The following is a 13,110-nucleotide window of genomic DNA, read 5'->3' on the forward strand; positions in this document are numbered from 1 at the left end:
TCACGTGACATCGTACTGTTTAAAAGTTCCTATTTGCTGAAAAACGGAGAAACAGACGAAAGAAAAGTTGACCATGTCTACTTCCTTCTGCTTGTGACATTCATCAATTTGCCTGCATACGATAAACATCCGCATGCATTGAGTGAAGCTCAATCATATTTTACATCTGACGAAAAAATTTACATCTGACGAAAAATTCTATTTTCACAGGTAAGACATTTTCTTTTATTATCGTGCCATTATTTGTTTACTTGTTCTTTCAGTGTACGGGAGCTACATTTGTACAGATCCTACACAACTTAGTAGCATTTGATTTCTGCTGCTGATAATACATGATTTTGTTTGTTTAATGGGGGAGGGAGCCTAATCAAATACTGTAATAAAGATATCCGCTTAAACACACAAAATAACTTGACTATCTTTGTTCTGTTGTCGTGTAGAATTTGGTCACAATACGTATTGAAAATTAATCTGTAAGATTTCAGTTTGTAAACATTTTATAAACTATTATTATTATTTTCATTAGGCATTTAGCTACGCTATTCATAGTACACTATATTACAGCGTTTACAATAATATGCAATATAACTATAAACTATATTAGGCAATCCTCATGTATGGAATACGCTAATGTATAATGTGTTGTCAATAACTGGATTATCGATAGAGGGGTGACCGTGTATTAAAAAACAATGTTGTTCGAAATCCCCCCCCCCCCCCCTGTAACGACTGATGAAAAAATAAATAATTACTTTATATATATATCAGAAAAATCCCTTACTTTGTTTTGGTCTCAGATGATATTTTTGCATTGTCGGTAAATATAGAAATGTATTTTTTGTTGACATATTGCTTATTGAAATACACCCCTCCCCCCCCCTCCTCCTCCAAATCTTACTGTTTTGCTTACAATGAATCATTTGTATAAGCTATATACTTGTTTTATAAAGGTTAAACATGATTGAATTTTTCTTATATTCCGCTAACAGGTTGTTAACGAAAAAAAAAATACTGTAATATATTTCGCTTGATGCTTGTGGAATACCAATATTGTTTTGAAAATAGTAAATGCCAATTCCCGTGTAATATTTCCTGCGAAAAAAAATATTCACTGTGTGAAGATTCCCCACTGTCTCTACTGTCTCAATTCATGTTCTTTTCCTTTTATATGATTTGTTTTGTGTTTGTTTGTTTGTTTTTGTTAGTTTACTGAGAGACGTTGTCTTTGGAAGGAGAACACATCGCATGCCAGGATTCAATTGGTTCAAGATGAAAGGGAAAGAAGATGAAGAATCCATTATACCAGAGGCCAATATGAACCAACCAGTAGTGAGCGTATGTATCAATTTGCAATAGTACAAGTGTAGTAGTAGTAGTAGTAGTAGTAGTAGTAGAAGTAGTAGTAGTATAGTATAGTAGTAGTAGTAGTAGTAGTAGTAGTAGTAGTAGTAGTAGTAACAGTATCAGGGCAATTACCTCCTGGACAATCACCCCCCGAGTACAATTGCCCCTACCCCTGAAAATCACCCCCTAGGACAATTACCACCCCCCCCCCCCCACCACCACCAACAATTGTAGTTTACAATCTTAGTTAATATTTTCTCCATTTCTTAAGGAAGGTTATAAATTAAATGTACCATACACTCTTTCGAAGCACCTGTACAATTATGTATAGCCCTAAGCCAGTCACAGAGAATTTATCATTTCATCTGAAACCCTTCAGTTCATGCTAAATTTGATTTGTATTCAAATTTCATGTTGAAATATTTCCAAATTATTTTGATCAACATGGTGCATTTGCCATATAAACTGTGGTTGGAGCGATGGATGTGGTTAAGAGCGTTGGTGTATTATGTGGACTCATCCTTTTCAGGTTCTGAATATGGGAAGCGAATTGAACCATATTGAAAATGATGTCATTCATAGTTATACACAGTCATTGTCAGTTGACATATTCTCACCTTATCTATACCTCTCTCTCCTTCTCTCTCTCTCTCTCTCTCTCTCTCTCTCTCTCTCTCTCTCTCTCTCTCTCTCTTACACACACAAACACTTGCATAAAGAAGATATGAATATAATCTAATTGAACAATTTATCAGTATCAAACAGAAGGAAAGAAATGGGGGAAAAATTAGTCCCAAGGAATATAGCCCCCTGGAAAATTGCCCCCAGAACATTATCCCCCGAGGACAATTACCTCCGTAAGAATACCCCCTAGGACACCCCCCCCCCCCCCATTCATTAAAGGGGATTTGAGGAGGGGGTTGTCAAAGTGGGTAATTGTCGACGGGGGTGAATTTCCGGGGGGATTATTTTCACGCTGGTGATTGGCAGTGGGGTGAATGTCCAGGAAAATTGTCATAGAACCCATATTTATTTCCTTTTAGACCACTTTTACATTACAAGAGATCGGTTATTGTTTTATTGTTATGTGTTCTGCGGCGTAAAGTAGCAGAGCACCACATTGATTTCGTCAGAATGTGTCCCTTTCCCCTTTCTTGCTATATGAATTTTGTTCACTTCATATCTCATGAAATGATGAACATGGTTAATGACAATGAGATTTCCATGACGTGTACCATATGTATGATTATTGATCCTATCCAGGAATTTTTGTATTTCTGATACGTGACGTCATCTAGACGCATTTTGTTAATATATAATATTTACCATATATTTACACATCTTGTCATAAGCAACAACAAAAAACAAAACTTGATATTGAATTCGTCGCCGAGACGCAAGGATCGAGACATAACACATGTATAAACCCACTATGAAAATGTTATCATAAATTAAATGACTGTTTGAATCATCTGGAATTTGGGAGTAATCTGGATTTGATTTTAGTTTTACTTTTAATACATGAATAGTTTGCTTTAATTTACACATTTTTTCATAAACCACGTTTATAGTGTGATACGTGGGAAATAGCAACCAAGCACAAACAAAAGAAAGTACGAGAAGAGTAGTTAGGCCTATGTGACAATATTCTAAAACTATGTTTTAACTTCAAAAAGTCTACAAGTTACAACCCTTTATCTTTAATATCTCTATCCAGGCTGCTAAAGGTTTGGGCGCTTTAACTACAGGTATCTTCATCGTAGGTGAGATGGCAGGAACGGGAGTGTTAGCACTACCACGAGCTATTGTCGATGCTGGTAAGTATTTAAAGTGATACTGACCTGATGCAAGTTGCAATTTAGAAAATGTAATTTTTGGTTTTGAAGACAAAAGAAACGATGCTTTAAATTACATGGTAACTTTGATTAGGCATCAACTATTTGTTCAAAAGCTTAATAACAAAATTCCAAATTTTAGTTCTTTGAAGAAGAAAATTATCCAATATGATGAAGCCGAGAGATATATTCATTCTATATCTGGTATGTATAACAAAAAAATTACTAAATGGCAGTCACTTCAACATTTGTTTGTATGAACAAAAATTAGAGAAATGTGAAAGTATTCTGTTTTGTTTGAGTTAAGGAAAGACTTAATTTCATTGAATTGTAAAAATGTTTGTTTGACTCAATAAAATATCCTATGGAGGGTTCAAACATTTTTTTTTTCAAATTGCAAACTCAATACCTAATTTTCACTACGGAGACAGAGAACTCGATGGTAAAACCAACAACGCAGCTAGGGAAGCAGCGTGTTACAGGAACATACTGCTACAGCTCACCTGAGATGGAGCTAGAGGGGATTTTGCGATTATAGTTGGGGTTTTTATGGCTTGTTCTCTCCGAGAGACTTGGTTATGTGGATTAGCACATCAACCTGTCTTCGAACCCGGGACCTCCAGGTCAGGCGCGTACGCAGGGGGGGGGGGTTGGGGGGTGAACCCCCCTCTTGGTATTTTTATGTGTGTAAACCCTCCCTAAAACCTCCCTTAAACCCCCCCCCCCTTTGGATTTTTTTTTTTTTTTTTTAATTATAAAAAAAAAAAAAAATGCCCATGACTGACCTTAAAAAAAGTGTCCTCTTTCCCCTCCCCCCCCCCCCCCCAACACACTGAGCGATTTTTCGGCTGGCTGAGTCGTTGCAATTTTTTGGGGACCAATTTCTAGTCATATAATTATTTCAAATAAGATGGCAAAATGCGAAACCAGGACCTCTCGGACGAGAGTCGTAAACCTTCACCACTTTACCACAGTATCTTTACTGTAAATATTAGTGAAGGCAATATATACAAAAGAAACATTCGATTTAAAGTGACTCGGCAACATTGCCTCAGATTCTGAAACAAAATCCTGGATTTAGCTCATGCTGCAATAATCATTATAAACCTTAAGGTCAGTCAGGAATCCCATGACTTTTACTAACTGATTCAAGACATTTCTGGTTGGAAATCGAATATCTTTTCTCGTTTTCCTAACGGTTTTTATAAAACTACAGTCTATTGGATAATATGAGTATGGTAAAACCGGTCACTCAAAGAATTTTACTTTTTTGAGGCACTTCATGATTATTTTGACACGTAATTTGTTTAGGACTTCAATATTACACCATATCACAGACACTGATAACAAGTAGGGCCATGCATCTCAGATTTAACATTGTCAAACGATGCCTTTATTAAATGTTTACATTATATTTTGGAGAATTAAGTTAATTCAATTTTTTTCTTTCGCTTTATGTTTTCAAAGGCTGGGTTGGTTTGCCGCTGATCATAATAGCTGCCATCATGTCATCATACACGGGCGTGGTCCTAGGGCGGTGCTGGACCATCATCAAGGATAGGTTCCCAGAGAAGTACGCTGGACATACCCGATACCCCTACCCTGCTATTGGCTTCGAAGCCTATGGCAAATTGGGAAGGTAAGATATTCTGTTCATTCCTCTTTCTCTTGTCATGTGTAGCTGTCAAACGAATAGAATATAGATTTCATCTCTGCACAATTTGCTTCAAACATTTGAATCTGTCTGTGACGCTCCATACAGAAGTCGGAGGTAGAAGAGAAAAGGAAAGACGAAGGTGAGGAAGGTGACGGTGGATCCCCCTACCAGGGAGAGGATTGCTTGATTTGTATGGGGGGGGGGTTGAGTTATGCGCCTGCGCCACTTGTCGTAGCTCTGCATACGTTGGCATAGTCCAGCCTCCAGACCGTTTCCGTGTCGCGCGCCCAATCAGCTGATAATACACCTTGCCATTCCTCTCATTCTGTTCGACGGTACTTTGGGGGGTCGCGCGATGAGTGGAATAGAAAAATTAAAATTAAAAACGGACAGACGCTGGACTAACGTTGGCACGGAAGTGAGGAGAGTCACGTGATCACAAACCGGAATAATTCACCGGTGTTATTTGTTTGTAAATATTTGCCTAGCAACTTCCGACAGCATTCCAGAATATGAGGAAAAACCAATGGCTTTCGGAACACCGAGGTCAAATGGACATTATTAGGACGCAATTTCCTAAACATCCGCTCAAAAGAAATGAAAGCACTGTTTTTTAAGAAGAAAGAAATACGAGTTAATAACTTAAACATAAAAGAACAGTGTGGCCAAAATTTGATGAAATAAAATCTAACAAGCATAAGCTTAGATATATTTTCAGTCGGATTGTTTTCAAAAAAGTACAATTTTTGAACCGAATTGAAAGTGGGCTTGCTATTTAAATAATATGGATTGATTTAAATCCCCCACTGTACTACTTATAGCTATACTTGCGCCCTCTGTATAGCAAACAATGCCTTATCGGTGCCTGTTGGTCCCCCAATATCCCCTTTTTCTGATGTTAATTGAGAGCTGATTTGATGAGATAACCACTTGCCAGTGGCCTTGCAGGGAGGTCTAATCCCCCTGGCCAAACTAGTGCAGAGGGGCTTTAACATCCAGGGTTGCTTCATCGGTATTGATACTGCTGGGGAGGGGGTGTTTCACAAGGTTTCTTAGTCGGACTTAACTCTAAGTTCGACTTTAAAAATATATGTAGAGCCATTTGTAGTCTTAAAATTAAATATATTCAAAAGCAAAAATTATTTGACGTATTATTCAAAGTATTTTAGACTTTTCATAAATTCCATATCAAGAACATTAAATCTCCCATAGTAGAATAGTAGAAATAGACAATATGAATGATTTGAATCAACATGTTATGCCTTTTAAAATAATTTTTACAAAATATTATTAAAGATGCTAACGGCTTTCCATAATTGTTAAGTCCAACTTAGAGATAAGTTCAACTTAGGATCTTTGTGAAACACCCCCCTGGTCCTGTGGGCCATACAGTTATTATTACCACAGCATTGCGCGTTACCCATTAAATTAATGTAATCATGCTTGATACATTATGTTTTACTTGTTATCATTTTTGTTGTTAATAAACTCAAACTCAAACTCAAACTCAAATGAATTTATCTGTGTTGAGAGGACATTAATGTAGATAAAACACCTTTCCCAAGGGTGTGCTACCGAGTAACCCTCTACAGGATCGAATATTAGAATTCCCTCTTGAGAGTCAAGAGACTCCATTACTATGCCACTGGCCACCCGGTGTCTTTTCCTGTAAATAAATCAGTTTTTCCTATTTCCAAAACATGCACAGAAAATACAATTATCACAAGAAGCCCTGAATCATCATGAATTATGGACTTCAAACCAAATCTGTGGAAAGTCATAAATTTCAATTCTCAACAAAGATATTATTTGCTTTATTGTTACACTGTAAAAACAATTTTGATGGGCCTCTGCATAAATCAATAAAAACTATTTTTGTACGTGATATTTTTCTTCAACGTTTTGTTTACATTTGTTTTTTTATTTATTAGTGAGCAGTAAGAGAGACACTGGATCTCAGTTCCTTTGTTAAATATTTCATAAATCATCTTAAACACGATTTCAAGATATTATCTAGAACAATTCCATTACCCTTTTTAATTGCCCTTGGACATTATGTTTGGATTACGCATCATGTCAATGTCATTTGAACAGGGGGATGTTTCACAAAACTTATCATCGGTGACAAATGACAGTTGTTGTTATAAGCTACTGAAATCCTTGCTTCTGATTGGTTATCAGCAGATTTGGTACTGATTTTTGTCATTTGTCTTTGAAAAAAGGCTTTGTGAAACACCCCCCAGGTGACGCGCAAGGCTGTCGACGTTGCCTTCGGTTTATTTTTTAATTTCTGTTCTATTCTCTTCGGTTGTGTTTTGATGAACAGCTATGTGGTAACATTTTGTGTGAACGCAACCCTGTTTGGTGTGAGCACGGTCTTTCTGCTCCTGGCAGCAAGTAACATGGAGCTGTTGGTGGGGAAGGGATTCTCTTTCTGCTACTGGTTGCCTGTCATAGCAGCATTTCTCATACCTTTAACGTGGCTTGGTACGCCAAAAGACTTCTGGTGAGTACATCTGTTGTCTTCATATTTTCTTTTTCCCTCTCATCTTCCAATGTAAGGAAGATTAAAAAAATCGAAAAGTTACTATAGTTCATTTAAATTCATTCCCTATTTATTAATTTATCTTCCTCCTGTCTGTCTGTCTCTCTCTCTCTCTCTCTCTCTCTCTTAGTTTTTCATGCTTTTTCTACTCCTCACCTTCTCCTCCTCACCCTACCTCCATTTCCCTTTTTTGCTTACTCCTACCTCCTCAATCCCTACATAATCTTGTCAATCTTTTACATGATTAATTAAGCAATAACCATGATCCCGATTTCCTTTCTCTCCTTTTTTTTTGTTCTCTCTTTCTCTCTATTTTTCCTTCTCTCTCTCTCTCTCTCCCTCTCTCTCTCTTTCTCTCTCTCCCTCTCTCTCTCTCTTTCTCTCTCCTTCTCTCTCTCTTTCTCTCTTTTTCTCTCTCTATTTTCCCTCTCTTTTTCTCGTTCTACCCTTACACCCAATTCTATCAGGCCAGTTGCTATTGTTGCCATGGCTACGACAAGTATTGCCTGTGTCCTCCTCTTCATTCAAATCTTGACGGAAATCGATGACTACCCTGACACAAAGCACACGTCGCCCTCTTTCGTCAGTTTCTTTGTAGCTTTCGGGACTATCATCTTTGCGTTTGGTGGACACGCTGCTTTCCCGACGATACAACACGACATGAGGGACCCGAAATTATTCCCGAAGAGTATTTCCATAGCGTACTCAAGTAAGCTTTCATAGTTAACAGGATTAGATATATTTGTCTCAGATTCTAAACAAAGTCCTGGATTTAGTTCATGCTGTAATCATAATTATAAACCTTTAGGTCAGTCAGGAATCCCATGATTTTTACAAGCCGCTCGCCTGTCTGATTATCAAGATATTTATGATTGGAAATCGAAAATTAAAAAAAATCCTTTTCCCCAACGTTTTTTATTACACTACAGTCTATTAGGGAAAATGAGAACGGTAAAACCGGTCACTCAAAGATTTGTACTTTTTTGTGGCACTTCGTGATAATTTTGAAGCTCAATTGTTTTTAAGGGCTTCAATATTACACCATATTACAAACACTGATATTAAATGTAGGGCCATGCATCTCAGATTTGTAATACATGAAACATTGTCAAACAATGCCTTAAAAACACATTTGAGACCATCATATATGTGTTTCAATAGCCATGAATTATACAATGATTCGTTGTGATAAACTATTCCTGTTATAAATATTATATTAGTATTCAAAGCATCTTCCTCCATTTCTTTTAAGTATTTAGAACATCAAGAGCGAATTTGAGATCGAGCATTTCCAGGACTTTTTGATAGGCCTGTATCAATTTATTGTTTGTCTGTCGGTAGAAGGGGACAGAGCAAAAGAAAATTGTGAATCTTAAAAAAAAAAACATTTTAGAGAAGCGTCTTGGCAAAACATTACTCCAAATAAATTTAGTTTGGGGTTCAGAATTTCATGTCTGACTCATGAACAAGAAACCTCGTTGTGGAGCTTGAAAGTTAGCAATACAGGTCAACGTGTGGTATTTGAAAGTTCATATGGGAATATTCTTCAGAAGTGGTTAAAGAGATACTATGAAGTTGCTGCACTAGCGTACTGTTAATTGCACAGCGCCATCTCATGGTCAACTTGCAAACAGTGTGTAATCCAATACCTAATTCTCACTTCGCAGACTGAGGACTCGATTCGAGAACCAACATAGCAGTGGCGAGTTACTGGACAGTACTGCTACAGCTGACTTGAGATGGCGCTATAGGGAATTTATGCAGAACTGCTTCTAGTACAGTTTGGCTTTATTAAAAACATCTTTGCTTGATTTTCTTTCTCTTCAAACTTTTCAGTCATCATCTTGATGTACTTTCCCGTGGCGGCCGCTGGTTACTTCGTCTATGGTGATCTCTTCATCACGGAGAACACTGACTACATCCTCGATATCATCTACAAAGGAGTCATCCACAAGATCGTCACCGTCATGATTCTTCTCCATCTCGTCTTCGGTTTCGTCATCGTCATCAACCCGTTATGTCAGCAGATTGAGGAGGTGCTTCATATACCGATTCGTAAGGTTGATGAGGGGAACATACCTACTACTTTTACACCTTTTTCTATCTGTCTTTTCTGTCAATCAATCAACCCACCAGACAATCAATTAATCATTCATTCATCATGTTTATTGAAACATTTGATCACTCAATTAGTCAGTCAATCAATCAATCATTCAGTCAATATTGATCAATCAGTGAAATCGCAAATCAACGTTCATTGATTAATTGGCTCATTCAAGCACTCAATTAATTAGTCAATCAATCAATGATTCGGTCAATTAATGTCATCTGACAAGACATTGATCTTCATTTGCCACACTCAACCCAGGTGATGTAAATGGGTACCTGGCAGGAATTAATTCCTTGAAATGCTAGAGCGCCGTAATGGCAGCACAGCTAAAGCCGGGGTAATAATTTCCAAGTTTGGAAGCGCTTAGTGACTTAATTGTAATTCGCGCTATCAATCAACAAATCCTTTTTTGTTTTTATCCAAATAATCCAATCCAGGAATTTGTAAAGCACCAAAATCTAGCTGATGAGACAGAGAACTCTGAATATGCCGTTCATGATTTACCTGTGAAATACTGGGGTAGTAAATAGTTGTAAGCAATTTGAAATAGGTATGTCTTTAGGTCAGATTTGAAATTGGAAAGCAGGTAAATAGTTAATCGGTCAAGTGACCAATTACTCAAACAATGAATCAATTAAATCAATCAATCTATCAGAGGAGGCGCGATAGCTCAGTTGGTAGAGCAGTGGTCTCGTAATCCGGCGACCAGGGCTCGAAACCATGCAAGTCGATGCGCTCGTGCCCTTTGGTAAGGCATTAATCCTCATTACCAGGTCCCTCGGAGAGACCTAAAGCCGTCGGGCCTCTGGTGTTTACTATTAAGGTAAAATAACCACCACTAAACCACTACACCATTAAACCACTAAATCAACGTCTCTTTCCTCACCTCCCTGACAGATTTCAGCTGGAAGCGGATGGTTCTTCGCACCCTTGTAGTCGGACTGGTCCTCTTCACAGGGGAGACCATACCCCATTTCGGAGCTATCCTCTCCCTGGTAGGGGGGTCCACCGTCACCTTCCTCACCTTCGTCTTCCCTTCTCTCTTCTACCTCCGACTTCTGTATGATGGGTCTCAGACAGATTCAGCTCTGCAGAGCAGTATAAGGTGAGAGAAAATTTATATTGGTTTCAATCCAGTGGTTATTTGAATAGTGGTTGTTTTTTCTTGTTGTTTTGGGGGCAACCAGTCAGAATTTACTATTTTCGCCACAAATATTCTTTGTAATGGTATAAAATAATGCCTCTGAAGTTAGGCGAGGAGGCGGGTATCGATAGATGTATTTAAAATTAACTTATTCTTTCCTAGATCTTCCCGTGTTACAATCTGATTTGGAAATTTCAGAGTGTCAATTCAAGATTAAAAACTTTAACGAATAAAAAGGCGTGAATTTCAAACAATGGGATATCACAGTCACCCCCAATCGAGATAATCGTAGTTTAGTCAGTTCTCCTTTTTGATCATCTCTGTAACAGGCCTATGGTTAGGGTCCATGGTTCAACACTCTGGACTTTTTCCCCTTTCTCTATCAGTATCTGCCCAAGGTTATATCCATCTCTTCATGCTGCACGTGCATCCGTTTCCATATTTAAAATCATGCATATTTTCACCAGTTCTCCAGCTCTGTCTATCTTTCTCCTCTCTCTCTCTCTCTCTCTCTCTCTCTCTTTCTCTCTCTCTCTCTCTCTCTCTCTCTCTCTCTCTCTCTCTCTTTCTATTTATCCTCCTCAGTTACTCCCTCCCCCTTTTTTCTCTCTTATAACTCCGTATGTCCTTTCCTTTACAGACGTCTTGCCTTTCATCACAAAGTCATTCACGCTGAAATCATACTGGTCGGCGTTATCGGGGGCGTGGCTTCAACGTACTCCGTCGTTTATTCTATAGCGAGTGGCCAATCATCGTTCACCGTGCCCTGCTACGTCAACATCACCGCTGCACATCTCTAAACTTTTCAGCCAATCAGGCAACGTTCCCCGTCCCTCCCTTTGTTACATCAGTCGTACAAGCAGCTGCTTTGTTTCAATCTATGTATTTCATACGATAATTAATTACTAGAAGAAAGTTATATTATGACCGTGTCGTTAATTATTTAACAACTTCATACAAATACCCATCATACATTGATATTTATTTTTGTACTATCAATAATACCATTTGTATTTTCTTTCTAATGTATGCTCCTCATATTAAAAGCAGGTATATATTATCGTAATTTTTAGCATAAGAAGGAAATGAGAAGCAAGGAGAAGAGAAAAGAAATGGTTACAAACCCTGGCCCATAGGTAACCATTTCTTTCCTCTCCTCCTTGCCTGTTATTTCCTTCTCTTTCTCTATTTTTTTAAAAGATAGTTGTATTTACATGTACTATGTTCACTTTGTATATCATGTGAATTTCTGATTTGTATGGCCAAATAAATAATAATAATAATGTTACAGACATTTCTTTCGTGATTTCAATCAAAATTAGCGGACATTATTGGGAAATATATGTAATGTGTTGGTGTATGGGGTATTGTAAAAAAATAAAATAAAAAATAACAGTTTAAAAGAAAGCATAGAGATAACATTTACAATATGGTTATCATATAATCAATGTTGACAGGTGAACAAATGTTTATCAGAATAAAAGACACGAAGATATAATGTAGATATTTATAGATATGGTGTAGATCGACACCTCCTTTTTGTATATATATGGGGGAGTTTTGTCATCTGATACGTCAAATATAGCTTCATGCTTAGAGCCGTTTTTTGTATGTATTTACAGCTCTTTCAAATATAACGTCTTTTCTAATAAATCTTATTAGTAATCTATCATGAATTAAGTTAATTTGTTAAAGTGTGTAAAATGGGTGATATTGTGCTTATAATTATGATGAAATATAGTTGACGTGGATATGTTTACTGTACACGAACTCTTATAAAAAATGATAACGTGACAAATCAAATATTCGTTTAATCGTTTTATTAAGTCAACAAGGTTTGTATGTAATTCATCGCGTATTTACATATCATACAATCAATTAATAAGGAAATATAATTACATGACTGTCTTCTTTCAGATAATGGTAATCATAATCTGAAACAAAAATAATACTCTACAATATTGCACACATGAGCGTTTTGGGCAAGTATTGACAGATACATTTTAAAGGAATAGAAACTTTGTTATGCTAAATGTACACTTCGTTCTTAAGATGTTTATCATGCCAATATGCATTATTCCAAAAGATTATTTCAGATCATTTTGAAATATGGAATTCATCTCTTAGTCTCATATTTAACAGAGTAAGATAAAAACTGCTTCAATGATTGCATGACCTCCAGGGGGTGTTTCACAAAACTTGCCATCAGTGACAAATGACTGTTTTTGTTATAAGCTACTGAAATCCTTGCTTCTGGTTGGTCATCAGCAGATTTGTCACTGATTTTAGTCATTTGTCATTGAAAACAGGCCTTGTGAAACGCCCTCCATGTCTCATGTTCCCTATCAACGTTTGTCTTTTTCTTAGTAAATAAATCTTTACTTTGGAAATTTGGTGTTTTTGAGAACGGCGAATTGCACATTTAGGGTTATATAATAATATATTCCAATCTACGCTTCACAATTTTGTTTTAAA

General features: G+C 37.1%; 1 protein-coding gene across 1 annotated transcript; it reads left to right on the forward strand.

Moving 5' to 3' along the window:
• The first annotated feature begins 1,202 nt into the window (after positions 1 to 1,202).
• On the forward strand, positions 1,203 to 12,017 carry LOC577082 (amino acid transporter AVT1A). The gene is made up of 8 exons (XM_030988076.1): positions 1,203 to 1,335; positions 3,062 to 3,161; positions 4,647 to 4,818; positions 7,163 to 7,342; positions 7,849 to 8,090; positions 9,218 to 9,436; positions 10,389 to 10,596; positions 11,276 to 12,017. The coding sequence occupies exons 1-8, from the start codon at positions 1,246 to 1,248 to the stop codon at positions 11,433 to 11,435; spliced, it is 1,371 nt and encodes a 456-aa protein (XP_030843936.1). The 5' UTR covers positions 1,203 to 1,245; the 3' UTR covers positions 11,436 to 12,017.
• The last annotated feature ends 1,093 nt before the right edge of the window (positions 12,018 to 13,110 follow it).

Source organism: Strongylocentrotus purpuratus, unplaced genomic scaffold, assembly GCF_000002235.5.
Source record: "Strongylocentrotus purpuratus isolate Spur 01 unplaced genomic scaffold, Spur_5.0 spur5_scaffold_17, whole genome shotgun sequence".
NCBI lineage: Eukaryota > Metazoa > Echinodermata > Echinoidea > Camarodonta > Strongylocentrotidae > Strongylocentrotus > Strongylocentrotus purpuratus.